This window comes from Odontesthes bonariensis, chromosome 16 (assembly GCF_027942865.1).
Source record: "Odontesthes bonariensis isolate fOdoBon6 chromosome 16, fOdoBon6.hap1, whole genome shotgun sequence".
Taxonomy (NCBI): domain Eukaryota; kingdom Metazoa; phylum Chordata; class Actinopteri; order Atheriniformes; family Atherinopsidae; genus Odontesthes; species Odontesthes bonariensis.
This window is the reverse complement of record NC_134521.1, coordinates 8378594-8406383: the sequence shown is the minus strand read 5'-3', so window position 1 is coordinate 8406383 and position 27790 is coordinate 8378594. Positions and strand designations below refer to the sequence as shown.

Here is a 27790-nt window from a genome sequence, read left to right as displayed (position 1 = left end):
AAATTTGTAAGCCGAACACAGAAACATCTTTATGACTGTACCAGTGCCTTGAGATGACATTTGTTGTGATTTGGCGCTATATGAATAGAAGTGAAAAGAATTTAATTGAATTCATCATTAAAGTTTATATATACGAACCAAGAGCTACATGAGACATGATCTTTTCATCAGCTTTAGCTCACTGTTTGCCTCTCAGAAGGAAAACCAATATAGTGCAAAACAATAGATTTCAACTGGTACAACAAAAAAATAAAAAATATTAATGTAATTACATTATGTAACTTTTGAATAATTCCTTGGATCTGGCATGTCTTTGTGTACAAAGTTCAAGAACATTGTCACCATGCTGATATAATTGCATTAACACGAACGTATGAACGGCAAGTGACACGTTGCACTATGTTTATCAGGCCCTCTATGTCATCTTGAGAAATTGTGGACTCAGAGTGAGTTGGATTATGTTATGTATTTTCACTTTTGGATTCCTATGGAAATAAAGTTTCTATTGGCAAATTGCTAACATTACGATGTTGAATCTTTGTGCTTATCTGCTTTGTCTTGTTGGTTCATTGTAAGACAATGAACCAACAAGACAAAGCTACCACTTTTACATTCTGATGCTGTTCAATCCTGTTCAAACACAATTCGACTGTCAAGAAATGACTCCGTATAATTACATTTCATAACGGTTGTTCTTCATACGGCTATCTCTTTCAATATATTTGAGACAGGTGGCAACATGCTAAGTGAACCCTGTAATGCAGAACAGCTATTTTAGAGCATGAAAAAGAAAATAGATAAAAAAAGCAATTTTTCAACTTACTTGTCTTGAGATATAAGCACAAATAAACTTCACATACAACTCACGTTCAAAAGCAAGGAACATTTTGTTTTTATTGATTATAGCAGTCATAAAAACTGGAAAAATCAGATGTATCTTTTAATTACCACGAGCAAATTTACAGAGGTACATTACAACATAATGGGAACAAAACTGTTTGTTTTATTTATTAAAATGCATCCCCTGTATTAAAGAATGCAAGTAATGCAAAGTCTCCCCAAGCAGCCTCTTTACAAAGTCACATGTTAAAAAAAGCAAACTTAAAAAAAAAATCTTTAAGATATGTCTTACCTTTTATCCCCATTTATCAAACAGATACAACATACATGAAAGCTATTTTAATTCCATTTCCAAGCCATAAAGCATCATGCCTATCACACGGTACGGGTCAGACTGGATTTGATTCCCCTTCTTCAGTTCACAGTCTTTTAAAAGTCCAGCACTCGACCAGGAGCACCGGAGATGCATTTAGTCTGCGTGTTTTCTTGCTGTCGACCTTACTCACTTGGCTTCTTGGGATGACGCCTGACCAGCCTGGCTCTTCTCCTCATTCCAGCTGTAAGAGATAAAGAAGAGTTAACTACAGAAATAGGGGGCAGTGAATGTTAACAAGGCAAAAGTATGTCCAGAAAGACCGAAATGAGACCAGAATGGTGACAGGATTTAAGGACAAAAACATGCTGAGAAAAATGCAAAAGCAAAAGGGGAATCCAGAAATTGCCTTTTTCCATTTGATTTTTGTTGACAAAGCACTTCTCATTTTGATCATGCCATCAACTGAAAACCCATTACCTGGAGCTTTCCTGGCAGCAGCAAATCCTCCCCCTGTCAAATGAGGGGACAACACTGTCAGTCATGCAATTACATCACGAAATATGTGCAGCCCTCCAGTTATGCATATTCACCTTGAATTAATTTGGTAATTTTATCTGATTCCTGGTTGATCAGATCAGGGTTTCTAAGGATGGTGGTTATCTTGGAAAAATCTGGGCCTGAATGTTGCATACAAAATCACAGAATTACAACAGTGCTAAAAATGCATAACACTTCCTTTCCCACAAGTAATCAATTATCTCACACATGAAATAATACATATTTATATATTATAAGGTAAAAACAAAATAAACATTAGAAAAAAAAACTGTTGATTAAAAAGTGTTTGTATAAGGACACCCTACCCTCAATGATCTGAGGCTCGTTCACCGTGGTGTATCCGGTTCCACCTTAAGACGGGCAGCGGAGAAGGGTGTTGAAAGTCAATTAACGACTTAACAACTGCATTGACTGACACACAGACAGACCGACAGGTACATACACCCCGTTATAAACCTCCTCCGCCACCGCCAACACAAAGCCAAAGACAAATGTGTAGTATTTATGAATAGACACACATACAGACACTTCCACACAAATGTGCAGGGTGTGAAGTAAAGATGTGCACATGAGAGGGAGTTTAGTTCAGAAAAACAGAGCAAATTGTTTTTCTGGGCCCTGAAACCAAGCTGCAAGACACCAGGAAACAGCAGAAGGCTGTCCTGCCCCTGCAAATAAGCAGACAGTCCAAGCTGGCTTCCCCACATGGCACAATGTAATTTGCACACAGCACACATACACATCACATCTAAATTAGTCAGTGAGGGTAACAATGGCATTCTTGACTGAGAGACAAGAACATGAACAGTGGAATGAAATAAGATAAATAAATGGTGAGTACAGACATCCAATTCATGGTGCACCATAGGCAGCAGAAGAGCCTGAAGAAACACTTTGATGCGTCATTATGTATCTATGTGCGCCTGAACATGAGATAGCCTGTAAAAACTGAAACGTTATCTTTAATGGTCCCATACAAACCGGGGCAAGCTTGCAATATTTTGAAATGTGGCTGTCTTAAGCTTGTCTATAAATACCATGCAGTTCTAAAGAGTGATGTCTACATCCATGATTGCAGCATGTTATAACATGATTAGTGATTCTCTTTCACAACAGGGCAACACACCCTCACGAGCTGATAGACATTCTTTAGTTCAGACTGAACTAAAGGCAAACTTTTTTTAATCCATCTTTTTATTTTGTTGAACTGAAATCTATTGTGTCATTATATACACGAGGGGAGTACTGATGATGGCCAGTGAAGAGACCTCTTTTTCTATTGTTTGCAATATTAACAGATAAAACTAGCTGTCAAGCTTTTATTGTCTTTCTCAGTCTTTTTGCTATATAGTTGGATAAATGTTTGCCACCCTCTAAAATCTAAATGTCCACAAATTTGCTGTGATACCTTCCATTTTAGAATTATTTTTGTGCCTCGATTTAATTTCTGGAGAATACTCAATATGATGTTTACTGTTGTTTTTCATGCAAATGATTTATTGATGCTAATCGCACAACTGTGCGGCTTCAGTGGGAAGTCACATTCATATGAATGCCAGATGCAATGTACTCATTGTCCTGATTATCAAATCTAATCTGTATATAATATTAAATTATATTGAAAAAAAATGTGTTGCCATTTTTCCTGAAACTATTAATATGTTATGCCCTGTTCATTAGACAGAAAATTTGTGAAAAATCAGGTTACTTTGGCTGCTCCTATTGGTTTTTCTTACAATTTGTATGAATTTACAATGCCTGAGTATAACAGCTGATTGTAGACAGTAGGAGTCTGTAGTTGATTGAGTCGCTTATACGCTTGCCATTATTACTAGCCTATGAGTGCACGGCAACATTTTCTACAGGTAGGGTCCTTGGAGGAAGAGCTGAAGCACAGCAGAGAGGCAGTAAGGATCCACAAGTTGTACTGGTCCAAATTTTCAAGTGTATATTTTACTCAAATTTACTAACCTATACTTTGACGAACAGAAAAAGAGCAATGATAATGAAGTGCTTTTTTTCAGAATTATTTCAAACGGTGGCAATCATACTCCTGTATCAAGATTTACTTGCATATTTGTTTAGATGGATCAAGTCACGAATAGTTTAATGACATTTGCTTGGGTAAACCCAACTTTTTCTACCTGCCATAGCTGTGGCAACTATGTGCATTTTTTGGGATTAGGTTAGGGTGATGCACTCCACAATAGCACCAGAAGACTCCTGTTCTTTGAAAAAAAAAAGGCAAAAAATGTTAAACTGGTGTGTTAGGTGAGAGGCTCAGGCTTCAGCAAAAACTCTGGCTGGCACTTATCGAGCTATAGCAGCACAGGCCATAAACCATCTGGAATGCTTTTTTTTTTTTTTTTTCCTGCACTGCCAGTGAAGGGCATCAAGCCTTAAAGATAAGGAAATAGTTGGAACAGCTGTTGCTAAAACAGTCAAGCTATTGTCTTTGCTTAGCTCGCTTTACGACGTCTTTGACCGTATTTTCTCTTTATTATGATGAAATATACACCAAGCATAAGGTGATGGTACTGAAATGAGTTTAACATGGACAAAAATGTTTCTAAAGGCAAAAATGGTGCAAACCATGAAAACTAAAGCGCCTGTCTAATTTAACTTGTGGTCAATAAGGACAAGGACAGTGAATTTTTTTTTACATTAGATGATTATGGTCAACAGGAACATGGATGCATTTGTTAAAAAAGCAGAAAAGATGCATGTAAGATCTTAGATCTAGACTATCATGCTCTTCAAAGGATTAAATGTGTTTGAGAAAACTCACCTGTAATCATCTTTTTTTCTCCTTCAACTTCTGTACCTGCGGTCAAAGGCCCCAGATCAATAAGCACGTTTAAACCTTTGTTAGGTCTAGATCTGACTTTCCAACACATCATTTGTAACTACAATATCAACGATTTAAGCACTGCTTGAGAGTGCTCAGAGCTTACCACCAATAACTCTTGTGACTTTGGTCATAGTTGGCTGTCCTTGAATGACTCTGGTTACTTTTTTCGTGGAACCGTCTCCCTCGATAACCCTCGTCACTTTGGTCTTCGAAGGTTCACCCTCGACGACAACCGTCGTGAATGTTGGTTCTTTTTCTACGACTCTTGTTACCTTGATGGTTGGCTGCCCCTCAATAACCCTGGTAACCTTGGTCATAGATGGGTCTCCCTCAATAATCCTGGTAACCTTGGTCATAGATGGGTCTCCCTCAATAACTCTGGTAACCTTGGTCATAGATGGGTCTCCCTCAATAATCCTGGTAACCTTGGTCATAGATGGGTCTCCCTCAATAACTCTGGTAACCTTGGTCATAGATGGGTCTCCCTCAATAATCCTGGTAACCTTGGTCATAGATGGGTCTCCTTCAATAACCCTGGTAACCTTGGTTGTAGATGAGTCTCCTTCAATTACTCTGATCACCTTTGTTGACTCTGGGACTATAGAGAGGAAGAATAAATGAGTATTAATATCGTAAAAAAAAAAAAGACCATGGTTCATCAGGATTAAGATATTACTCAGCGGCTCTAATAATTCTGTAAGAAAAGAAAAAAAAGAAAAAATTTGAGGGTGAGTGTGCAAGTGTGTGATTGTATGCAAGCTGGAAAGAGAAAGCTAGAGGCAAAGCATACTGCTGTATTTAACAGCATTCTATAAAGCAATTTCAAATTAAAGTAATTGTATCACTTTGCCCTTACCAAACTGTTGTGATGCTTAAACATAACCAAACAGCAACTGAACCGAAAGAAACAACTAGACTGAACTAGATTACTGAAAACAAGGAAATGAAAAAAAACAACAGTTGCCACATTATCTTGAACGTAAGTCACTTATTTGTTTGTCCACTCCAGCCTCCTTATGAGAACCATGGTGCTGGTAAACCTTTCATAATAACATTTTCTGCATTTGCTTTTGGCATCTATATTGCAACGATGCTCTGATGACAAGGGACCTTTGACATAATGACAGGGAATGGGAAAGGGTTGCATGTGCTGTAACGAAAGAAGACAAGAACAAGTAGAGGAACAAATACAAGGAATGAGCAAGAAATCAGATTGCATCCGTGAAATGAGAGAGGCTTTAGTAATTGCTGCTCTTATTCTCTGTGGTCTTGTAAGCTGGTTTCTATGGGCACATTTCATTCCCTTTTTTATTCACTCGTTTTGAAGGACTGTATTTTAAACATCAACTACACATTTCAGCGTTTAACAAAATCTTAAATGTTGGTTTTAAAATGGTGTAGAATGAGACGTGAGCTTCAGTCAATGATTTTCTGGGAAAGAATATCTCTGTGAAAAAAGCCCATTTTGAATCAGCCCCAACAAAAACTTCTGTCAGGCGCACTGTATTACTTCTTTTAAGCTTTATCCCTGTGATTGATGATTATTTTTGTTTGATAGATGGCTGTTTGTAATAGAGGCCTGTAAAAGAGGCCTAATCTTTGGCTTGAGATCTCCTGATACTTGACCCAAACTTGTAATCAAAGCCAGAATCATGTCAGTTCTTTCAAATAGCACCATTATGAGATGATGGTAACTTATGCCTAAAATTATGGCTGCTTTCTTTTGTCAGTATATACATGTATATATATATATATATATATATGTATGCAAGGACAAACGTGATTCAGAAAAAAATAAATCCAACTAATGTCTCTGTGACTGGGGTAAACAAATTGAATATATTATGTGTGTTTAACGCCATACTGTGTACTAAATTTATGAGGCACAGTTACTTTGCTTAAATAAACAAGGACATCGTTCTTTTCAAAGGGGCTGACAAATGACTCATATCCATTCTGTAGTTATATCACTGGTTTGAAGGTCTTACAGTAGGGTTTCTCTGTTTTTTTAACTTCTACCGTAGCGTCCCAACCCACGTGGAAAAGTGTGTGATATAACGTGCAACATGAGGCAGCAGCTGCCCTCTACTTGTAGACAGACTTTTAAGAATTCGTAAACCTCACGTCAGCTTCAACCATAAAACACAGTGATGTTTACTTGTAAGCACTATCACAGGTGGATTAGGCATGAATTACTTCTGTTCACATTGGTTGGTTTGCCTGGAGACATCAAACCAAAAACAGTAGAGAACAGATATCTAAGTTTTATCAAGTGTAACGTTCACATTCCTATTTACGTACAAAATAAAAAAAACCTTGAAATGAAAACCCTTGAGGGCTCACAGCTCCTGCTCCGTAGTTGATGTAATGTGCCTAATTACCTTTGAACATGTCTCTTATGTTACCCAATATGTCAAGGCATGCTCTCAATGGATGGAAATGCAATGGACTCAGTCCAGCTGAGCAAAGCAACATTCAATAGCCCTTCACGGTCTCTGACTCTGTCATGCTTTGAAAGGCTAATTACTTAATTCCTAAAGTAACTGATTAGGTATGCCATGAGATTCAGGTGGACTTGAGGCAGCATCGAGAGTGGACAGTAGGGGAAAAAAAAGAAGAAGGATAAAGTAGAGGGATATGCAGAAGCCCCCAGTGGAATGCTACATGCTTAGTGTTGAAGAAAAACAGTTTTACAGGCAGTAATAATCAATCCTTCCTCCATGGCTTATGTTAACCTTGTGGTTAGTTACTGGTCTTACCTTCAACGTAACGAGTGGTTGTGATAATCCTCTCTGTGAGGCAATGAAATCAGTTTTAATATTTTGTAAATTAAACAATGTTCTCATATCACACCGTTTTTAATGGAACAGATGAAACTTACTGATGAAGGTGAGTGGAATCTCAGTATAAGAAAATCCAGAAACAAACTAAAGAAAAATAAGCAGAACCAAATAGAAGGTATAAGGCCAAAGATACCTAAAATAGAAAATTTCTCTTTGATATACCGACATTGCCATACTTATACTGTTCCTGTAACTACCTTTATCTCGATGTACCTAATCAGCTTCCTCAGCAGGATCAGGAGGTCCTGACGGCCCACAGGAAGGTCTGCAAATGAATGCATCATGTATATTACATCAACTGAACAGATTACATCCTTCGACAGAGTTCATACTGCATGAATGTATGTTATTCTCACCACCAGGATAGAGAACATTCTTCACCACATGGATCACACCATTTGTTGCCATCAGGTCACCGTCTGGTACATTCACTGAGTTGACAATGACAGAGTTGTTCACCTGGGAGAAATCAAGAGGAAAAAGAAAAGAATTGGTGTATCTATTTTTTAAATAGACTGTGACTGGTGTGCAGTTGTGACCTGAAGTTCTTTTGCCGAACCGATGTTGAACGCACTTATTGTAAGTCGCTTTGGTCAAAAGCGTCTGCAAAATGACCATAATGTAATGTAATGTTAAAGATTTGAACAAACAACTACTTAGTAAAAAAAAAAAAAAACAATAAATAAATAACATGACACTGTAATTTCTCTATTACAAACTCATCAAAATTTAAACCTTTTTAGATCTGGTTTGGTGTGAGAACTTTTGAGGTGAAGATGAAGAATGCCAAGGCATGTTTTATTGTAAATGAGAAAGTCAAATGATTTGATTCAGTCAGAATTAAGTTTCTTGCTGCCTCCAGAAGATGAGTGAAGGTGTAGATACTGTGAGTAAGCTATATGCTTTACTACTCCTTTGCTTCCTTTCACCCTCTTTAAAACAGCATAATAAAGACTTTCCAGTTCAGTGCAACGATCAAAACACAGATATCAATCAGTCAGAGTCACCCTTCCTTTTAACTGATGACGGTCTGAGTAGCCTACTCCCTTTGTTGAGCTTTCCTGTGTCCACGAAGGAAGTGCTTTAGGCCTGATAAGAGACCTTGACTGATTATCTGACAGCACATGAGAGGTAAGAGTGGGTGTTGATGGGCGTGACAGGAAATTGGCTTTTATTACACTCTGGCTGCACTCCAGGGATTTCCCAAGATCCTCCAGCTTTGAAGCAGATTAAAATATAGCTCTTAGATGCTATTGTTTAAATGACAATGTGAGAAAAGTTTGAGAAGCTCTTTATATGTGGGCATGAAGGTGAATCACACAATAATAATATGCTCTTATATAGATATATATATCTATATAAGATATATATTGATTCTTAAATGCATGTGCATTATGAAAAACAGATTAATGAAATCAAGCAATTAGTCTCTTTTTCATTTTAAAGACATACATACAAACAAAGACACTAATTATGTCGTACAGATTTAACTTGCAGGTCGTTGCCCTGTAGGGTTTTGAGCAGATTGGTAACCCCTCCCTCTAATCCTCCATTGATGAAGATACCATTACTGAAGTGGTAGAGGAGAATGGTTCTCAAAGCGTTTAGATCACCTGTCAAGTAGAACACAATACAGAAAATACAATTTGTTTAAGAGAGTTATCATTCATGATTATTTCTTTCCTCGTCCCTGCATTACATAATTTCACAATGGGAAAAAAACTCACTTTTGAGCAAATCAAAGTCCTCTCTACTGAGGGCGTCAAAGGCATCATCAGTTGGTGCAAATACAGTGTAGGAGCCCTCCTGCTTCAGCAGATCTTCCAGGCCTGCTGTCTCCATCAGTGATAAGAAAATCCTAAATTCATTTGAATATAATACAGAGAAAGGAAAGAATGAAGCCATCAGTTGACTCAATCACCACAAAGAAAAATAGGAATGCAATAAGGCCTGAACTTATGAGCAAAATGCATGCTGATTCTTCACCCAGTCACATGTTCAGTTCTTTTTTTGTTTGTTTGTTTTACTTTTGGGTCCCTCAAAATGATAAGTTGGATGATTTCCATCTTTTATAATCCATGAAGGCAAACAGTGAAGCATTTGTACAAGTAAAAGAACCTCTAACATAACCTTCTTGTCATCCTAGACCACATAATGCTGTAGCTGCAGTAGACCCGCATGTTGTGAACTGAGCATTGGTATATTCTACTTTTTCTAAGTTTTCAGTTTTATGAGAATAATGTTATTACTTACTTTTAAATGTCATGGGGGTCTTTTTAAACTTACAAATTCTACGTAACTATTATTGTCAGAATAGCAAATACATAAAAAATCAGTGCATTGGACGTGATTAATTGTTGCTGTAGAAGAAAGCAAAAAGAACAATAAATTAAGATGGAACTTACTTGAACCGTCCGTCAGCAATCAGGAACTCATAGATTGTTTTGTCAGCCGGTTTGATGAAGGATTTTATAAGATGGAGGGCCCCATTGCGTCCCTCCTTACTGCCATGCTTGATACACGCATTTTCTATGCACACAGCCTTCAAAAAGAGGAACATTCAGATGCAGTTTCAGGTCTTAGGGTCACTGTTCGAATCTGGAAGCTTTTTACTTGGGGAGGAAGGTCATCTCTGATCACAATCAATCAAACTGATTCGTATGATGTTTCTGTGAATTAATCTATCTCAGTCGATTGGATAATCTAAACCTCCTGAGCAAAAACACATTTCTTCTTCCATGAATTTGTTTACAGCTGAAAGACAACAAAATAATGTTAACACTTGGAGAGGAACCTAGTAATTCCTTTCAGATTTCCAATGAAAAACTGCTGCTTGCCAATTTACTTAATTCACACCCCTTCCCCTTATTCCCTTTGACTTTAAAATGCAACAGACACACATAGTTCTCACAGTGCGGTAAATGAAGACTCTGAGCATTTTGCCAGCGATTGTTTCCAGCAGCTGTCCGCCGTAAAGCTCACTCAGTGTGACTTTAAGCTTCAAGATGTGGTTTTCCAAAATAATTCTCAGAAGTTCCTGGTCTATTGACATCACTTCATCTGTTAAACACAAAGAAAATGTGCAGATTTGAAATAGAAGAGGTGATATTAGATATAAAACAATAGATCTAATATTCATAGATTTAGCTTTTCTTACATATAACCTTTCTTATGCCATTCATACTGTAAAAACTTGTTTCAACTTACCAGTGAAAGCACTGTTCGGAGGAGCAAGGAATGTGTACTCTGTCAAGGAACCCAGGGCAGCCGACAAGCCCAGTTCAGACACTATATCACCAAAAGTGATCTGGGAGTCTCCCGCCAGCTCCACAACTTCCTTGGCTAATGGGATTCATACAAATAAGACACACTGGAGATCACAGAGAAATGGTACAGCTAAATGATTGAAAAAATTCCAGATGTGTTCTTACCTGAGTCAGGGATGAGCACCTGGTCTATAAGGTGAATGACGCCATTTGATGTGACAATGTCCTTCTTCAGCACCATCTTGATGCCATTGACAGTCAGACTATCGCCGTCACAACCGATCTCTATGGTGCTGCCTTCTGCGGTCTCATACACTGATCCTGCCATGATTGCTTCAGCACACTGGACACTGTTCAGCAAGTGGTAGTTCACCAAGGCTGAGAAATTTGGTGACAAAGTGTGACAAAGAGGAGACAGAAAAAGGCACAAATGTGTGAAACATGGGTAGATTGTTTTTAATGGTATCATGCTATTTTTTTTTTAAAGATTTTGGCATGTAATCCAAGATTTACAGTTGTGATTATTGCTCAACACACATGTAAAGGAAAGACAAACTCGTATTATGTCTCTTTCTCTTCTGAAAAACTGGCCTGAAAAAAGTACTACTAAGACATCATGAAAAATCTCTCCAAACTCAAAAATATTTAATTGCAATAAGTGTGCTTTATTTTTATTTTGTTGTTGTTTTTGTCTGTAGGTTAGTAGTTCAACACCTGTCAGGGATTGGTCCCTGACTGTGACTGCTTATCAGACACCCCCTGCCCTTCTGCTTGCCTCCCTCGGGCGCTAATTGGCCGGTGTATCGGTTATTTTCCCAATCATAAAAAGTGGTTCTATGCACCACCAGTATCCTTGTAATCCCAACAGGCAAATCACTCAGACAAATGTTCTTTATCATGCTTAAAGCTCAAAATTTGTCCTTCTTGGCTTTGCATCAAAAACAGAGTCAGTGAGGAGGGAGAAGTCCACTGTGAATATAGCTTCTTTGGCACGTATTTTATCCTTTACAAGTGTGTTGTGGATGATGACCTTAGCTTTTTGGTATTTCATACACAACGTTTAATGTGATGTGAATGCTGGCCAGCTGTGAGGCTGTGGGTCCTCCGCCATGGTAGATTAACTGTGCCTCTATATTCCTGTTAGCACCTGTGAAAGGCTGCACATAAATGCTCACATTGGCACATGTGTACCATTATAGTGTCAACATGTTGCTGTTCAGCATAAAGATTATGTTTACCTTGACCAAATGCATGTCTTATTTCTAACTACAACTTGAAAAATAATGTATGGAGAGAATGAATTGTGGACTAAAAGTATGCAATGCACTATTGAGCTTTATAGGGAATTATCGGCTGAAAAATAACAGCTGCAGGATATCTTTTTTTTTGTGATTCACATGTGTGACTAACTGATGGACTTTAATATGACAGTATGAATCACAGATCAAGTTTTTATGTGATACCACAAGTAAACATCTTTGCCTTTCACCAGCATGCATTTCCTTGACCCTTGCGTGCTACAGTCAAATCTTTTTTTATTTTGCCATCGTTTTTACAGCAGTGGTGGATAGTAGATTAGTGATCTAAAACAGCAAGCTAGAAACTAACCACGTCTGTTGGCCAAACAAGTGCAATGCTAAAGAAACATGAACAGGTAAGCTCTTTCTTTTTTATCTTAGTGGTCTGCTTTTGAAGCTGGGTAAGGTTCCAGCTAGGAACAGGGCACCAAAAACAGTGACTATCCTTTAAACGATCAGGGCAATGAGTCATCTCTCTATTTAAGATTTATAAGATTTAAGATTTTAGTCTTCAGTCATCCAACTTAGTTTACCAAGCGTTACATAAATATCTGAATAACAAACCATCCAGGGCTTTAGATAGTCAAAAAGAGCCCCAAAACCTTACAGAACAAATAGCAACGCAACATTATGCCAATTCATCTTATGGATCCTAACATATTATGCAGTAAATTATACTGTTAAATCATAATTTGGGAAGAAAAGCCGTGGGGAAAAAAAGTAAGTCAATAGGATTTATGTTATGTAAGTAGTTTCTTTCAAGATCAAGGTATTTTTTTTATGTACCTGTAATAACAGCTTTGTCTTCCATGAGCCGCTCCAAGCGGCCTGGGCTCAGTTTGTCGAAGGCTTCATTAGTTGGAGCAAACACAGTATAGTGACCAGGTTTGTCCAGTTTATCCATTATACCAGAAGCTATTGCTGCAGCCTGAAAAAAAAGAGAAAGAAAGAGGAATGTGTGCTATACGCAACATTTTATCATACTGAGATGGAGAACACTGGATTCAACAACCGACGTTGTTTGTTTGGTGTGATCAGAATTTTTTCCTTATTAACATTTTGGAAGCTAGTTTTAGAAATCAGATTGTACGTACACTAAATGAGGAGAGGTCGTCAACAACATCCAGGGTGTCCTTGATGGTGCTATCAACAGCGCTGATTACCCGGTCGATGACATGCACCACACCATTTGTGGCTATCTGGTTAGCATGGATGATCCTGGCACAATTTACTGTTACAACCTTCACAGAGAGAAAAAATGTTTTATGAAGCCACCTGCATTGGTGTTAGGCATAATTACAGTATTGTGCTTATCTCTATGCAGAGACTAACCCCATTAGGGTAGTGGTTGATATGAAACCCCAGTTTATTATACATGGAAGTGACAGTCATGTCATTCTTCATGTCCTTGGTCAGAAGACGGCCGTTCACCATGTGGAAGTGGAGGGCATTGTACAGCTCGATGTTCACATTGCTCTCCAGGGCAGCCCGTACGGTCTAAGGAAATTACATAAAAGGCGGTGAATTTGTTTGCAGTGTTATATGTGTAGAAACATTTCAAACCTCCAGTATACTCACACTGTCCAGCTCATCCCAGGCATCATTGCTAGGTGCAAACATGGTGAATGAGCCCTTGCCCTCAATTTCCTCTCTCAGCTTGGACGTTTCAGAGTATTGCTGTGTGGTTGTGGCCTTGACAAGCGCCAGCGTACCATAAATATGGTCAATGGGAGCCACTGGGAGGAGCAGAGGAAGAGTTAATATTTTGAATGGTATCTGAAAGGACACTACACAAATAAATTAGTATTACAGCTGATTGAGGCCTACCTGCTGGGCATCCTCTCATGCCCTCCAGCTTCATGTACCCAGGACAACATTCATATAGGACCACACTGTCAAATAAACAAGACAATAGAAAAATGAGACCTGTGAGGGAGCACTGAAAAAAACAACTCATAAGATTTACTTAAAAAACCCTTTGTAAGTATTTGCACTCAAATGATTTAAGTAATATTTAATGCTGCAATATCAAGTAACACTCACTTGCCAGTATCAAGTAAATTTTACTTACCATAAAACATAACAGTTTTGAAGATATTAAGTAACATTTACTTAATTACATCTAAGTTTTAAGTTATATTTATTTAAACAAATTAAGTAAACTCTACTTGTTTTCATAGGCAGGAACATCATTTTAATCAAAATTTTAAGTAAATTTCATATATCTGTAGTATTTGCTGTTATGAAGTAACTTAGTAGATTTTAACGATACACTTTCAGAGTAAAGTTTATGTAGTATTTCTAGGTTTATGTACATACAACTATTAAACATTTAAATTGTAGGAGGAAACCTAAGTAAAACTTACTCTTCCCCCATATTTCATGTATTACGTTAATAAAATGTTTAATTTTACTTAAGAAGCTCTAGTTCTTACTGAATCTTAAAAATACAAGGTAGAAATTATGACAGTTACTCTAATAGAGTTTACTTCACCAAAAAGTCACTTTTTTCAGTGAGTCAAGGTTTTGGTTGATAGTGAAAAACAAATTAATTTTATCCAGATGCTCACTGTTAAAAAAAAAAATGATTTATTTCTTTCACTAACAGCTTTGGAGTTGTACATGATATGTTACCAATATTTTGGCAACGACATGAACAGAACCACCCGAAATACAATGCAATGTGAATGTAATGAACCTCAAAAGAGCAAATGAAACTTGCCAGATCAACTAAGCAGAACAGAAAACTGAGAGGAAGAATAACAACTTTTGAGTGGTTAGAGTGTAACAGCAACTTTGACTGAAGTCAGTGAAAACATTTGAGACAGGACAGCAAGTTTGGCACCAGCGAGGCAATTCTGTTCAAGAAGAACAAAAGTAACACCACAGTCCACAACTCCCAACAGACTAATCAGAGACCAAATGGAAAGACTTCCCCAAGCTATGTGCAACAACAGACTCAGCCACTGTCATTTCAGTGAGTAAAATCAGCAAACAGAAAAGAACAGCAACAGCGCCATGTGTTAGCAGCACGACTGAACAAAGATCAAAGGCTGTGCAAAACAAATCCAAGAGATTGAAAAGCAACTCTTTTTTTTTGCTGAATAAAACACTTGGGTCGAACACCATAGAGTGGGTAACGTCATTGAAACAAACAGCTACCACATTTTTAGGGAAATCAGAGATGTACAGTACTTTACATTCAGATAATGTTCAGAATAAGCACGTTAACGGTAAAAGCAGACAGGGGTGTCTTATGCGCTTTTTCTTTGCCATTAAGTAACAACTTAGTGTTGCCTCTACAGTCAACTCCATACAAACGAAAGTAAGTAAACATCCATATGACATATATGACAGTAAACAACAAAATATATTGTTACTCAATGAAACCGTGGGACAAGCGGAAAGAGTATGTGTAACATGTTCCAAACATCAAACATTCACTGTGATTTCATGTGAGACTGGAATGTCCTACTCTGGCCTAGTGTCAGCTGATTTCCTGGAATATGTTATGAGCATTGCCGGCTGTCTCCCAGTATCCCTTGATGGAAACGTCTATCTGCACGGAAACCAGCTCCCAGCTCCAACTGTTTCAGCAACCCATGCATGCAAACGTCTAACAGCTGCATTGGCGCAGAGTGCGAAACGGTGCAGTTTCAAAATAAAGTCTGAAAAATTCTACCATGATTATATTTTCTGCACGTATGTCCCTTTGTTTATACAGAGACAGCTCATGTGACGATGTATGCAGTCAGTTTCAGTTGTGACACGACATTGAACAACATACCAGTTACATGCTTTTTTTCTGCAGGTTCTGTTTTAATTTGTGCAGGGAAATATATTTGATGTGTATATTATCAAACAAAATGCGCAATCGGATGTTAATTAGCAACAGCTAATTAGCATGTGAAGCTGCTGTCTAGGACTTGTCAACTCCTGCCCCGCTCATGCAAGAGTACTGTCAGTCGAAAACAATGGTCCAAATTTGGGAACACTGATTTAAAGGAGCTCAGGTTACACTTTCCTACAGCGTGCTGTGTGTTAATAATGTTTTTTGGTCATAAAGTTTGGCTGGGACATTTCCAAGTTAGCGCACATTTTCAAAGAGATGCAGACAGTTAAAGAAAAAAGTCAGTGCTGGATGCTCTGCAATGATCCATCAGAGAAACAGATGCAGAGCTCTTGAATAAATTTAATTGGGTCTTAACCCTGAGCAGCTCATGGGTTCCAGTTGGAGCTGTCAGTGTGTTTGCTAAGGAGACGTGTTTAGAAACGTTTCCCTGGAACTCATTACGCAGCTTTAATGCCTGCTCCATGTTTTCCCATGTTTCCATTTGGATACAGAGCACTTGCTGTATGTTTTCATTTCAGAAATGAACAGTAGGGATATATTTTGGAAAATCATGTTACTGCAAACACACCCTCATGCACACAAAAGCATCATTACTCATTTTCTCCCCTCAAAATCCAATGAGGACTCTGACAAACCCCTCAAATCTACTATAATGAATTAGCTATTTTTTGTGCAAATATCCCTTCTGCTTATAGACAAATCACGCTTTGTTTTGACGCAATTTTTCTATCATGTTAAAAACATAAATATCTGCGCATGTTTGGCAGTCTTAAGGGTATGAAGTCATTGCTCCCTGGCTGAGCTCTGACAGGATAATAGATGCAGCTGAGACCTGAAACAGAACAAGCCAGTTCACTGTAACCAGGCCTCTGGAAGTGTCTCTGGTGCTCAATGTGGCTTCCAGATGAGTAGATTCGTAACATGGGGTATAGACTTATACATGCAGACACACACACACACACACAAACATTTGGTGGTGTTTTCTGGCATCAGATACAAAGGTTACAAACTTTTCCCGTGTAATAAAATCAATTATTGACAGTCTGCCTTGTGATCTCCTTGCAAATTTCAGACTGCATCTTTCTTACCATTTTATTTCTTTTGATACATACACATTGAAGTGGACTTTCTGTTACTCTTTCTCTGACATCTGAATGGTTTACTGACAAGTATACTTCAGTTTAGGTCAAGAGCACATGAAGAAAATTGGTCCTGCTTGAATTTCTATCGGCTCAGTTCAAGTATTTCTTTTTTTTTTTTGGGAAACTATGACAAGACATCAAAAGATCCCCAAGGTTGTTTTTCATTATGCCAATTAGAGGGGCAAACTGTCGGTTTATTTTACATCTCAACAATCTCTTGTTGTTTGCATACTGGTTTCTAAGAGATTAGTAGGGTATCATTAAATGGTGTATTTAACAAGCTAAGGCATGTTGAGCGTAATAACAATGCATTATTTTACTTGGTGTTTTACAGTATGTGCTCTTAAGGACTGACAACCTGCCCTAAACTTTTAAACCCAAACCTTTCTATTCTTTTATTTGAACAAAATGCACAAAATTCATAGAAATCGCTGCATGATACCTGGTATCACATTAAAGAGATTTTTTAAGTCGCACCCTCAAAGCTTCTTCTGAAACACTCTGTTTGGTTCACCATCCCACAGTAAACAATGGAAGGTACCAACCGCCTCATTCCGGACTCAAACATCCTTTAATCGCTCATCAACACTAAATCCAGCCGAGACAAAACCGTAGCTGCAGAGGGGATTTCTTCTACTGCTGCTGAACAATTTCCACTCTGTGAGCACGGACGGAGGAGGACAGAGAAGTGATGTTTTTGTGGCTTTGTTTAATTTTTTACAGTAGTATTTTCTTCTTATTGTTTTTTTCTAAAGTACTTCTTTTCATAGACAGACAAGCTAAACCCATTTGAATCATCAAATTGATGTGGTCCCTAAAAACAGACCAATCTCATGGTAAATAATTTAAAAAAAATCATAAAATCACTTTATTTGTGCAGATGGACACAATCAATTTTTTTTTCAGATGGGGCTGGACTTGTCATACAGTACGATAGAAAAATACTGTACGTTTCTAATATGTGGTATTACAATTGAGTGACTATATATATGGCTATATAATTATATATATGTATATAATTATGTTTATGTATTTATCTTTTATCTTTGAAATGCTTGCTTACCTTCGTGGTATTTGCCATCAGGTTGTCCCAGACAAGCAGACAAGAGAAATCTTGTCTGCTTTCTGCTTTTAGTAATTGCTGAGGGCTCTGTGTGTAATATAATCTGAGCATAGTAGTACTGTTGTGGGGGGAAAAAAACCCACTACAGCGCTCAATCACTCTTTTGTTCATTCTCTCCCCTATCTCCTCATTTTCAGGCTTAACCACCAAGCAACAGGTGTTCCAGCTGACTGAGAATAGGTGTGAGTCTGTCTGGTTGGGTGTTCCTGTGTGTGCTTTTGCCTTAATGATAGAGCGTGAGGAAGAGAGTGCATATTTTTTCCCCTCCACTACCCGTAACAATGCAGTTAACAGCTCCAGCGGGGCCCTACACTCCTTCGGCCACTTGGCTAGATACTGACCCAGGACGACATGTCACCAAAAAAAAACCAAATAACCCCCACATATTACGCTGACTTAAATCACAAATTGCCTCATAAATTTAGGCTCATTATTTTGATGCTGGTTTGACTTATTTAAACCAACATCAGGCTGCAGAGCTCAAGACTCACTGAAACCATGACGATTGGGCTCAATATCACAGCTTACTTAAATGATAATTTCCCTCAAAACAAAGAATACCATAACTTCAAAATGCAGCCACATACACGGACTCACACACATGACAATCGAGTCCCCATCACTTATGCAGATTACCCGTATCTGATTTAACTACGCTTATATTTTTGTCTCATCCAAAAAGTATACAAGTGAATTTTTCTTAGCAATGCGGGAGCATTTGCAACATCGTCAAGCTTACAATAGAGTGAGTGACTAGCCAGCAGGCAACAAATCAGACCCAGACTTGAGAAGAGGAAGGAGTGAATGAGGACAAAGAAAGTGTGTTTTACAGTATTAATAAAAAGCGTGAAATGCTCTCTTTTGCAGAGAAGAAAGTGACTGCATCACCCCGGCAAGTGCAAGGGCGAAATCCATTTTCATGTTCAGAAACAGGTACAGCAAGGACTTATTTTTATCTGAATAATTCGAAGACTGTAGTCTGTATGAGCACAATGTGTGAAAGGTGGTTGTTATTTGCACTTCACAAAAAAAAAATCATGATTGAGCCATCTAGTGTTTTGGTTAACACTTACGCCTTCTTGCCACAGATGGAACCTTTGTACCAGTTCCTACATGTGCTGAAGTACTTCTTCTTGGTTCCCAGGACCTGCTGCAGAGCACACACATTGGGCCTGCAATACAGTTGAGGGTAAGGGAGGAGAGGGTGATGAAGGAGATATGAGAAAAGTGAAAAGCAGTAATGAAGCTCCTTTCTCTTACCAGTGTTAGCAAGCAATAACAGCCCTATCAAAAAGATAGCAAATGTTTAATGTTAAATTCTAGCTAAAGTCTAATTACATAACTGAGCAGATTACTGTGTGACAGGGGAGTGATAGAATGTGGGAAGCAGAATATCATTTTCAATTATTATTCATCAGTGCATCTCAAGTGGTTTGTAGAATTCTGATCAAGTGTTCCATGTGATTTAAAACCATCTTAAAAACTAGCGCAAACATGAAATAAAGAATTCTCAGCACTTCACATGAGCACATATTGACTAACTTGTTGCTAATAATGCAATTTGTGTTCTTCCATCTGCATGGTAACACAAACAAGCTCATATCATCAGTCACACACAGAACTAATTTTTACACAAATCTGTCTCTCTTCTCCTGTCCCATCTCCTTACCCCTCTTTCCTGGCTCGTATGCGGCTGTGGCTGACTATCTTGTCATAGGCTGAAGAATCCACGCTCCCAAGGGAGCAGAGTGCCACCACCACTAAAGTCACTACTAGTAGCTGATGCATCCTGAGGAGTTATCAGTCCTCTGTGCTTTAAGGCCACTAACACACACTCTTCTTGTCTTTTACACACACACACACATACACACACACACAAACTCCCTCCAAAAACACCACAATGGAGATATGGAAGAGGGGGAGGCTTTTATACCAACCATCCTGTCTCTCCAACACACCCACTTTCTCTTTTTCCTCCCCCCTGTGTTTTACATACCATGACGTCCTGCTCTCACCCACACACACCCTTCTCTTCAGTCAAGGTCCTTCCTCCAGCTCAGACTCCAGCACAAACCTATTGTCTCCTCCTTCCTCATGCTGTTTCACACAAATGTCTTGACCACCATCACATCCCAGAACACCAAGCACACCCTGTGAAACGTTGTTCGCCACAATGACAGCTCGTCTTCCCACTGTCAATTGTCCTATTTGTCAAATATGTGATACTTAGATTTTGATGAAGAGGCAAAATTATGCATCTAAAAAACATGCTATACAAAAAGAGTTTCATACTACACATGAAAGAATCTTACTGTATTTGTTTTCACTCTTCTCCCCTTTCCATTTATGATGTTGATTTATCATTGCCACTTAACTCCAGTCTGTGATCATCTTCTCTCTTCAACCTCCCTGCTGTCATGTTCATGTTCATCATCTCACCTCTTACAACATTCCCGTTTTTTTGTTCCTGCAGCAGCTTCCATCTCCCATATTTAAGCCAGATCTAATACAACTTCCAAAGAAAATGAAATCCATCATTAAATAGCCTCCGTGGACATTGTAATGCAGTATCTTAACCTCTGAAGAAGAATGGGTGTGCTGCAAATTGAATTGTGAGCTCATTTTTTTTCCAGGCACTCCACAAGTGTCACCACTGCTAGAGTATACCAAGGTTTATGTTCATGTTTTGACTTGTACAATAAATGTATATGATTTTACGATAAAGCAGATATTTGTAGACACATTTCTATGTTTATTATGCCACTAATAAAGCACCAAATCTCTTTCTGCATGTCTTTCTGTGTTTGACTTTGACAACTGTTGATCAAATCCCCATCAAACTTGGTTGGTCAGCTGCTGGAGTCGAGGTTATGCAGTGCTGCGCCGCAAAGGAGGAACTTTTGCAGAGGCACACTGTAATATCATCGCTTGTTATTTACAAATATCATAATTAAAGGTCTTCACTCACTCGCGAAAAAAACCAAAACACAAAAAAAGAACACTACATTATTGTTATCCTGTAAAATTCCACCACAGCCTGACAGTGATGTGCATTGACCAACAACAAATAGTTAAATGACTCAGTCCTTTTGAATTCACATGACGTGTGATCTTCGAAATGACACCAGCATTCAGGGGGCTCCTCCCTGAGGAAATGACTTCCTGTCTATTGGGAGAAAAAATAACTTAAATAATGAGCTAGACTGCAGCTTACGGATTCATCCGAGACATTCATGCCATCTTATCTAACCTTTCTTTTTCATGTTACAGATTTGTGGAAAAACTTCTAACTAGTGCTGAATGCAAGTGGTCTGCTGTGGTCTGATTAAATTCGAATAAATATCAATGAAAAAAGCACTCCACAGATAGATAAATGATAGATCGATCGATAGAAACACACAGCGTAATAATCAGATGCATCTGTGCCATTTAACAGGATTTGCTTTTCCCTTAGTTTTCTATTTGTTTCTGTTTCCCCAGCTTTTTATGACCCGTTAGAGGAAATAAATCCTGTTGCAGCATCCTCATATTTCTCAGGTTGTGAGTGGCAGAGGAACTGAGATCAGTCTGACTTGCTGGCGGAGGAAGCTGTCATCAAGAACTCCATTCTATATGTGGCATCTCCCCCTAGTGGTTAAAACCTGTCAATACAGTCATGACTAAAACCCCGAATTGTGTTTTTAAAATATCAAAAGTACTGTGTTTGATGACAGAGAGCGTGCTCATTGGTAAATGTTAATACAATGTCATGTTTTTCTTTGATTGTTTACAGAAGGCGACTCTATAATCAAACTTACAATTAACTGTATGTTATTTGCTAAACTGAAGGCTGCTTCTGCTGGAGACTTTAGCACAAGGCTCCAGTATTTCTGTATCATTCTGTTCTTTTACTGTAGAAAAAGGTAACACACATTTGATATCTTTTTATGAAAAAAGCATTTTCATCTAAACTCAAACATTTAATGTTGCTACATTTTCCCCAAGAAACAAAAATGTTTCCTTCAGAATTTTAGGCAAATCACATTCATATTTAAATGTTAAAGGAAAGTTTGGTACTAGGAAACTATGCTCTTAAAACAACGCAGAAAACTGAACATTATTGAAGAGTTTGCAGTGAATGGGTGTATACATAAACATTTGTGTCCTTTCTATTCATGTGCCTCAGCATTTGTAACAGCCTGGCGCAGTGCAGCTGAAAGATCTATTACAGACCCAGGAACATCAAAGCACGGCCTTTTGATCCTACGCAGAGCAAAGTTTCATCATCTGATGACTATTTCATCTTTTTTTCCCTCTTGTCGTCACTTACTCACTGATATAATTCAGGTCACTAAGATGTACACAAAAAAAAAGTGTCCTAAATCCACCAAACAAATAAATACCTCCAATGAAGTGCCCAAAAAACTGCTGTCTCTTGAATGGCCACTTAAGGCCGGCCTTAAAATCTATCATCATTCCTAATTAGTTGCAATTTTTGAGGACTCAAAACACAGATATTGTTTTATGTTATGTTTTCAACCAAGGGCTCTTCAGGAATCACTTTGTTTGTAAAGAGGGGAACAAATTGAGTCTTTGTGACAGACAGTTTGTGGCAAAATAACTAGAGATACTATACAATTTAAAACTGGTTCCTGGCGAAGCTGTCTGTTACGGGAGGACACAACATTAGTTCTTCCCTTGAGGGTCATTTTTATGTTAGAACGATGAATTGGTCAGTTTTAAGTAACAAACAAGTGTAAGTGTTTTTTAAGTGTAAAAACAGCCAAGAGATCACAAGGAAATCTCTGGAAGCAAAAAATACACTGCACTGTACATTTACTCCTTAACTAAAATACTAAGGTTGTGGTTGTAAAGTCATTTTTAATAGACAGCGCCATGGAGTTTGGTTTGACTATGAAAAAAAGATTTTCTGAAAGAATACAGGAGATCTGTGGATCAATTCATTAATGCACACCGTATATGACGCCCATTTCTGTCCTTCAAACTTTTCAACTACCATTCCGTTTAAAATGTTAAAGCCTAACCATTTTGTGAGAAATTTTAAAGTGACATCTAGCTGGATTTTTTGGGAAGAGCAAAAGCTCTTTTCCGAAAGGTGATTAAATCATTCTACATTCATAATAAGTGCAATTGTGCCTCCAGACTTGTCATACCCCTGTGCTCAGTCAGGAACCCTCAGCATCAAATTATAACACACTGGGCACCCTTTTCTGCTTAATGATAACAAACTTCAAGTTGGTGGTATACATTAGCACCTTTGTTCACTTCGCAGCTTGAGATTCTCTGCTGGAGATGTCTTCTCACAAGATTTGATAAAAGTAAAGCCCACAGGAGTTGGGACCTGATATAAATTAAATAAAATATGCATTTGAAGTTTTGTGGTAGGCTCGTATAATTATCAGAAGTCAACCGCAAACAATAAGTAAACAAAGAAAAAAGCCAGTTAAAGAGTATAATTTCAGGTTTATTTTTGAGTTTTGTTTCTAATGTCATTCATTCAGACTAACATTACATCTTAAAAACAGCTAATCTGATCAAAGCAACAAATCAATTTTCTGCAGGAGCGATAAAACATGAATGAAGTGTGGCTTGAAATGGTTGACAGGTTGTGTTCATATTGTGTCTCACCAAGGTCGCCCACGTTCTACACAAGAGAGTATTTGCCATGAACTGTCAGCGCTTAATGTAGCAATGTAGGAATGATGAGAATCACAATCCAAAGTTTTTGCATAGAAAAACATTGACAGGATCACAGTTGCATGATGACAGCTTGACACATCTTTGAGGGACTGAATGGCATTTTAAAGTGTGCACAGTGCAGAAACAGAGAGCGTAAGGCAGAAAGTCAAGTCGAAAAACAACACATCTATTGCTCTAGTGAGATAAGGATAGGGGAATTAAAACTTTGTAGAGATAAACGGGAGAGGAAAAGAGGTAGAGAGATTGATCGAGGAGAAGATAAACAACAGGATCAGAAATACACATGTCAGATAAGGGTGAAGGATACGAAAATTGATTAAAAAAAAGAATTATCGATCTGAGGAATCTTTTTTTTTTTCCAATCTTCTGTAGGGAAGAGATAAGATGAAATGATCTTATCCTAAAATGTTAATCCTTGCTTCTTGTTTACACAGAACTCCAGTCACTTGTGCTGCATTTCCTCTGCTGATTCAAATCACTTCAACCAAAGGCCTCCCTGAGTCTCCCAAGATCAAAGCTGATCATTAGTTTAGTAACAACTGGAAAAGTTAGACTCTTGAAAACCTGTGGGAAACATTTCTTTTTCTTGTTGATTGTCATTCTCTCTGTCTCATAGTTCTTTTTAAAAATCTTCCCATCTCATGCATCTTTTCTGGCTGATCCTGACAAACATCCATCATCTACCAAATCAGTACAGGGCACATCTTTATCTCCCTCCTCGGTTTGTTTTTCTCCATATCTGTCAGAGCTGCAGCTGACGTGTGACTCTTCCGCGCTTTCTTGACAATCTTCCTTCAATTTTTTCCCAGGTAGTTCCTTCTCACCCTTGGCGATGGCCACAAGCTGTTTGTCCTGCTCCTCTGCATCTGAGCCCCCAGACTCTCCTGCTTCTTCTGACAATGAGTACATCTCTCTGGGAATTTCCCCTGTGCCTGAGGGGACTTCTTTGCTGCTCCAGTGTTGTTTCTGGAACAGGCCAAACTCACTAATATCTTTGGAGTAGCTTCTCTGCTGGCTTGAAGTTTCACTGCAGCTTTCGTCCGAGACCAGGGACAAGAGTCCATTAGGTAAACCGTTGAATGCTTCAGGGGGCCTGGATGAAGCTGAAGAACTGCTTTGCTTTAGGATGGATGTGGTGATTTTAAATCGGTTGAGTTTGCTTTTCACCTGGCTGCCTGAAGGGCAGGCAGAAATCTTGAGCGAAGAATTTGGGTAAGCAAGACTGGAATCCACTGAGCTGCAGCTGGCCATTGCACCTTGCAGAGCAGGCTTTCCTGTCTTCATCATGCCCATCACTTCATAACGGAAACTGGAGATATCTTGCTTAAGCTCCTAGAAAAGCAAAGTAAACATAAGTTCTAATGGCAATAACTAAAGATCACAGTAGTAAGGCAGCACTTTCCTTAAATAGGACAGCAGCAATAAAACTAAAAATATGTTTAAACATCAAATATCGACGTCTAGAAGAAGGAAAACAACTGGTGACATAGTGTTAATTCCTAAAATAGGTGTTTATTAAAGCCTCTATGGCACAACAAAGACAGGTTATATACACAATGATTAAATACTTTAACCAACAAACTAAAAAACTGAGCAGTAAGAAGTAAGAAGTCAGCATTTTGAGTCATTTGTGTCCACCTAAAAAAAATCTTGTCCAATGTTTACACTTCTCTCAGGAAACTCTATTTTACTTTTAGATGTCTGTTAACTCATTACAAACTTTTCAGACATTTTCAGACTAAATGTAGCTCGGCCATAGCTGCCAAACTGGGAACTATTGCTCTCCGACGCAGCCTCTCGTGTACATGGACTATATTTAGTGACTTCCAATGTAGCCAGCACATGTCTAATTTACAGATATCTGGACTAAAACATTCTTTGCTCAGTTTGTTATGGTTGCAGAAAAAAAAAGCTGGATGACATGTTTAATTGTCATTGGACAATAGCTTGTTTTCAAGTGAATGCGCTTCACCAGCTGAAATGTGACTGGTCAATATTCGGACAAAATGGAAACCACAGAGCTCCTGGTACAAAAATGATGTCCCTACCCAACAGATTCTACATGTTTATATGCAAAAGATTAATCTGTCTGTAGCTTAGTCAGGTTATAATCAAAATAAACTGATGTAACAGACACAGATGAGAGCTGTGAGAGCAAATCAAAACAGCAAAGCTGTGCGTCAGAAATCAGTGAGCTGAAAGATGCAATAAATTGCTGCTGTCACTGTAGACTCAGGGGATTGTTATAACTGGATTTGGCACTATCAGTGCTGTGTTGTGTGTCGCTAGATCTGCTATTATTAGAAACACTGAATATAGCTGTTTCAAGTTACTTATTCTTTGCTCTGTGGGACCTGCACCTACCTTGAAATTCTCTTCAGTCAGGCCTTCCTCTGTCTTGGCATCTCTGATCATAGCAGCCACATAACGTTTCACCAGGTTTCTTAAAACCTCCTACACAAGGTACAAAAGATATATCCTTTTAAACACATGAAAATGTTTCCATAGTACAAATCTCCCAGTCATCCAGACATGAATAAGATGACAGAGGCATTTATGTGCAAAAGAAAACAAATCTGATGCTACATCTATAAGACGTAGAACCCCCCCCTAGGGTGAGGCAGTGCAAAATATTTCAATTTACATATTGAAATTGAAAATGTAGAAAGGCAGTTGAGTAGCAGAATTTGTTTCATAAAGGCATGCACACAACAATGAGGAACTGTGGTCATTTTCAGCTTGCCTTAAGAAAGACTATTTACCTGATATTGGTGGTTTATCCTCAGGTTCTCAGCTGCTCGCCTCTGCAGACATTAGATGAATTCAGATTAAGTTAGAAAAAGAGCAGGAGACGAGTGATTAAAAAGAAACATTTTCAGATGATGAATATGCTGCTTTTTCTGAACCTCACAAGATGTTATAACTGAGGTTTGCCCTCTAGAAATAGATTAATGCAATATACATGATATTATAGATGAGAAAGCCAACGGAGAATCCTAAAATTTGATATGCAAGTGGAATTTTTACCATAACAATGAAAATTCTGGCAACTGCTAACTTCATAAACCGATTATCCGAATAAAAAAAACTAAAAGCTTAATTTATCTAGCAATTTTTTCCTACACAATGTTACAAAGTTCGTAACATAGCAGCAGAATTAAAAAGAAAAGAAGCGACAGACAGCCAGATAAGCAGCGAAAGAATATGTAATATATTAATTTGACTATTATTAATCAGGCCCTCCGGGAAAAGGAAAGTTTTAAGAAGGGATTTAAAGGCGTCAAGAAAGGTAACATGCCTGAGTGCAGAGGGCAATGAGTTCCATAAGGTGGGGGCTCTAATGGAAAAAGCCTGATCTCCCTTAGTCACGAGAATTAGAAAGCTAGAAGAGCATTATCGATGGATCTCAGTTGTCGGGAGGGCACCAGGTCAATAAATATGAGATGTATTTCGGGGCACGGCCATTTAAGACTGAAGGTGAGGAGTAAGATTTTGAAATCAATACAAAATCTAACAGGAAGCCAGTGAAGGGAAGCAAGCACAGGGATGATGTGTTCATATTTTTTCGTATCAGTGATGAGTCTGGCTGCAGCATTTTGAATTATTTGGAGGCAACGGAGGGCGCCATGACTAATAGCTGAGTATAATGAATTATATTAGTGAAGGCAAGAGAGAACAGAAGGAGACCAAGGGCTCAGCCCTGTGGTACACCACAACTGAGCCGAGCCACTGAGGAGACACAACCACCCAGAGTGATAGAAAAAGTTCTGTTAGAGAGATATGAGCGCAATAAGCCAAAAGCTGAAATCTTAATTCCAACCTAGGACTCCGAGTGATGGAGAAGAATGTTGTGGTCAACAGTTTCAATCCAGCACTTATTCTAAAAGAATCAAAATTGAGCACTCTCCTCTATCTGCACTTAGCAGTAGGTAATTTGTCAACTTAACAAGGGCAGTCTCAGTGCTATGGAGTGCTCTAAAACCAGACTGGTTTTATTTCT

The 27790-nt window shown here is 38.3% G+C and overlaps 2 protein-coding genes across 4 annotated transcripts in view; both read right to left on the bottom strand.

Annotated features, from left to right (window-relative positions):
• Positions 1–868: 868 nt before the first annotated feature.
• Positions 869–19986, bottom strand: LOC142402136 (periostin-like). 2 transcript variants are annotated; one of them, XM_075487644.1, is made up of 23 exons: positions 19760–19986; positions 19164–19262; positions 13800–13864; positions 13551–13708; positions 13305–13469; positions 13067–13213; positions 12759–12900; positions 10840–11052; positions 10616–10750; positions 10320–10468; positions 9814–9950; positions 9136–9266; positions 8891–9021; positions 7765–7867; positions 7606–7673; positions 7447–7492; positions 7325–7357; positions 4669–5163; positions 4503–4538; positions 2020–2064; positions 1747–1833; positions 1634–1666; positions 869–1397 (listed from the first exon to the last, which is right to left on the bottom strand). In XM_075487644.1, exons 1-23 carry the CDS (start codon positions 19876–19878, stop codon positions 1339–1341), a joined length of 2796 nt encoding a protein of 931 aa, XP_075343759.1. In that variant the 5' UTR covers positions 19879–19986; the 3' UTR covers positions 869–1338. The 2 variants fall into 2 exon arrangements, with proteins under 2 accessions (XP_075343759.1, XP_075343760.1); XM_075487645.1 differs by lacking the exon at positions 2020–2064.
• A 3547-nt stretch (positions 19987–23533) lies between these two features.
• The window catches only part of LOC142402135 (short transient receptor potential channel 4-like), a 28862-nt gene continuing 24605 nt past the window's right edge, over positions 23534–27790 (bottom strand). For both annotated transcript variants that reach the window (XM_075487642.1, XM_075487643.1), the window contains exons 13-15: positions 26553–26594; positions 26155–26244; positions 23534–25122 (exon numbers count right to left, since the gene is read on the bottom strand). In XM_075487642.1, the coding sequence (XP_075343757.1) occupies positions 24430–25122; positions 26155–26244; positions 26553–26594 (825 nt within the window). In that variant the 3' untranslated portion in view covers positions 23534–24429. The remainder of the gene's footprint in view (positions 25123–26154; positions 26245–26552; positions 26595–27790) is intronic.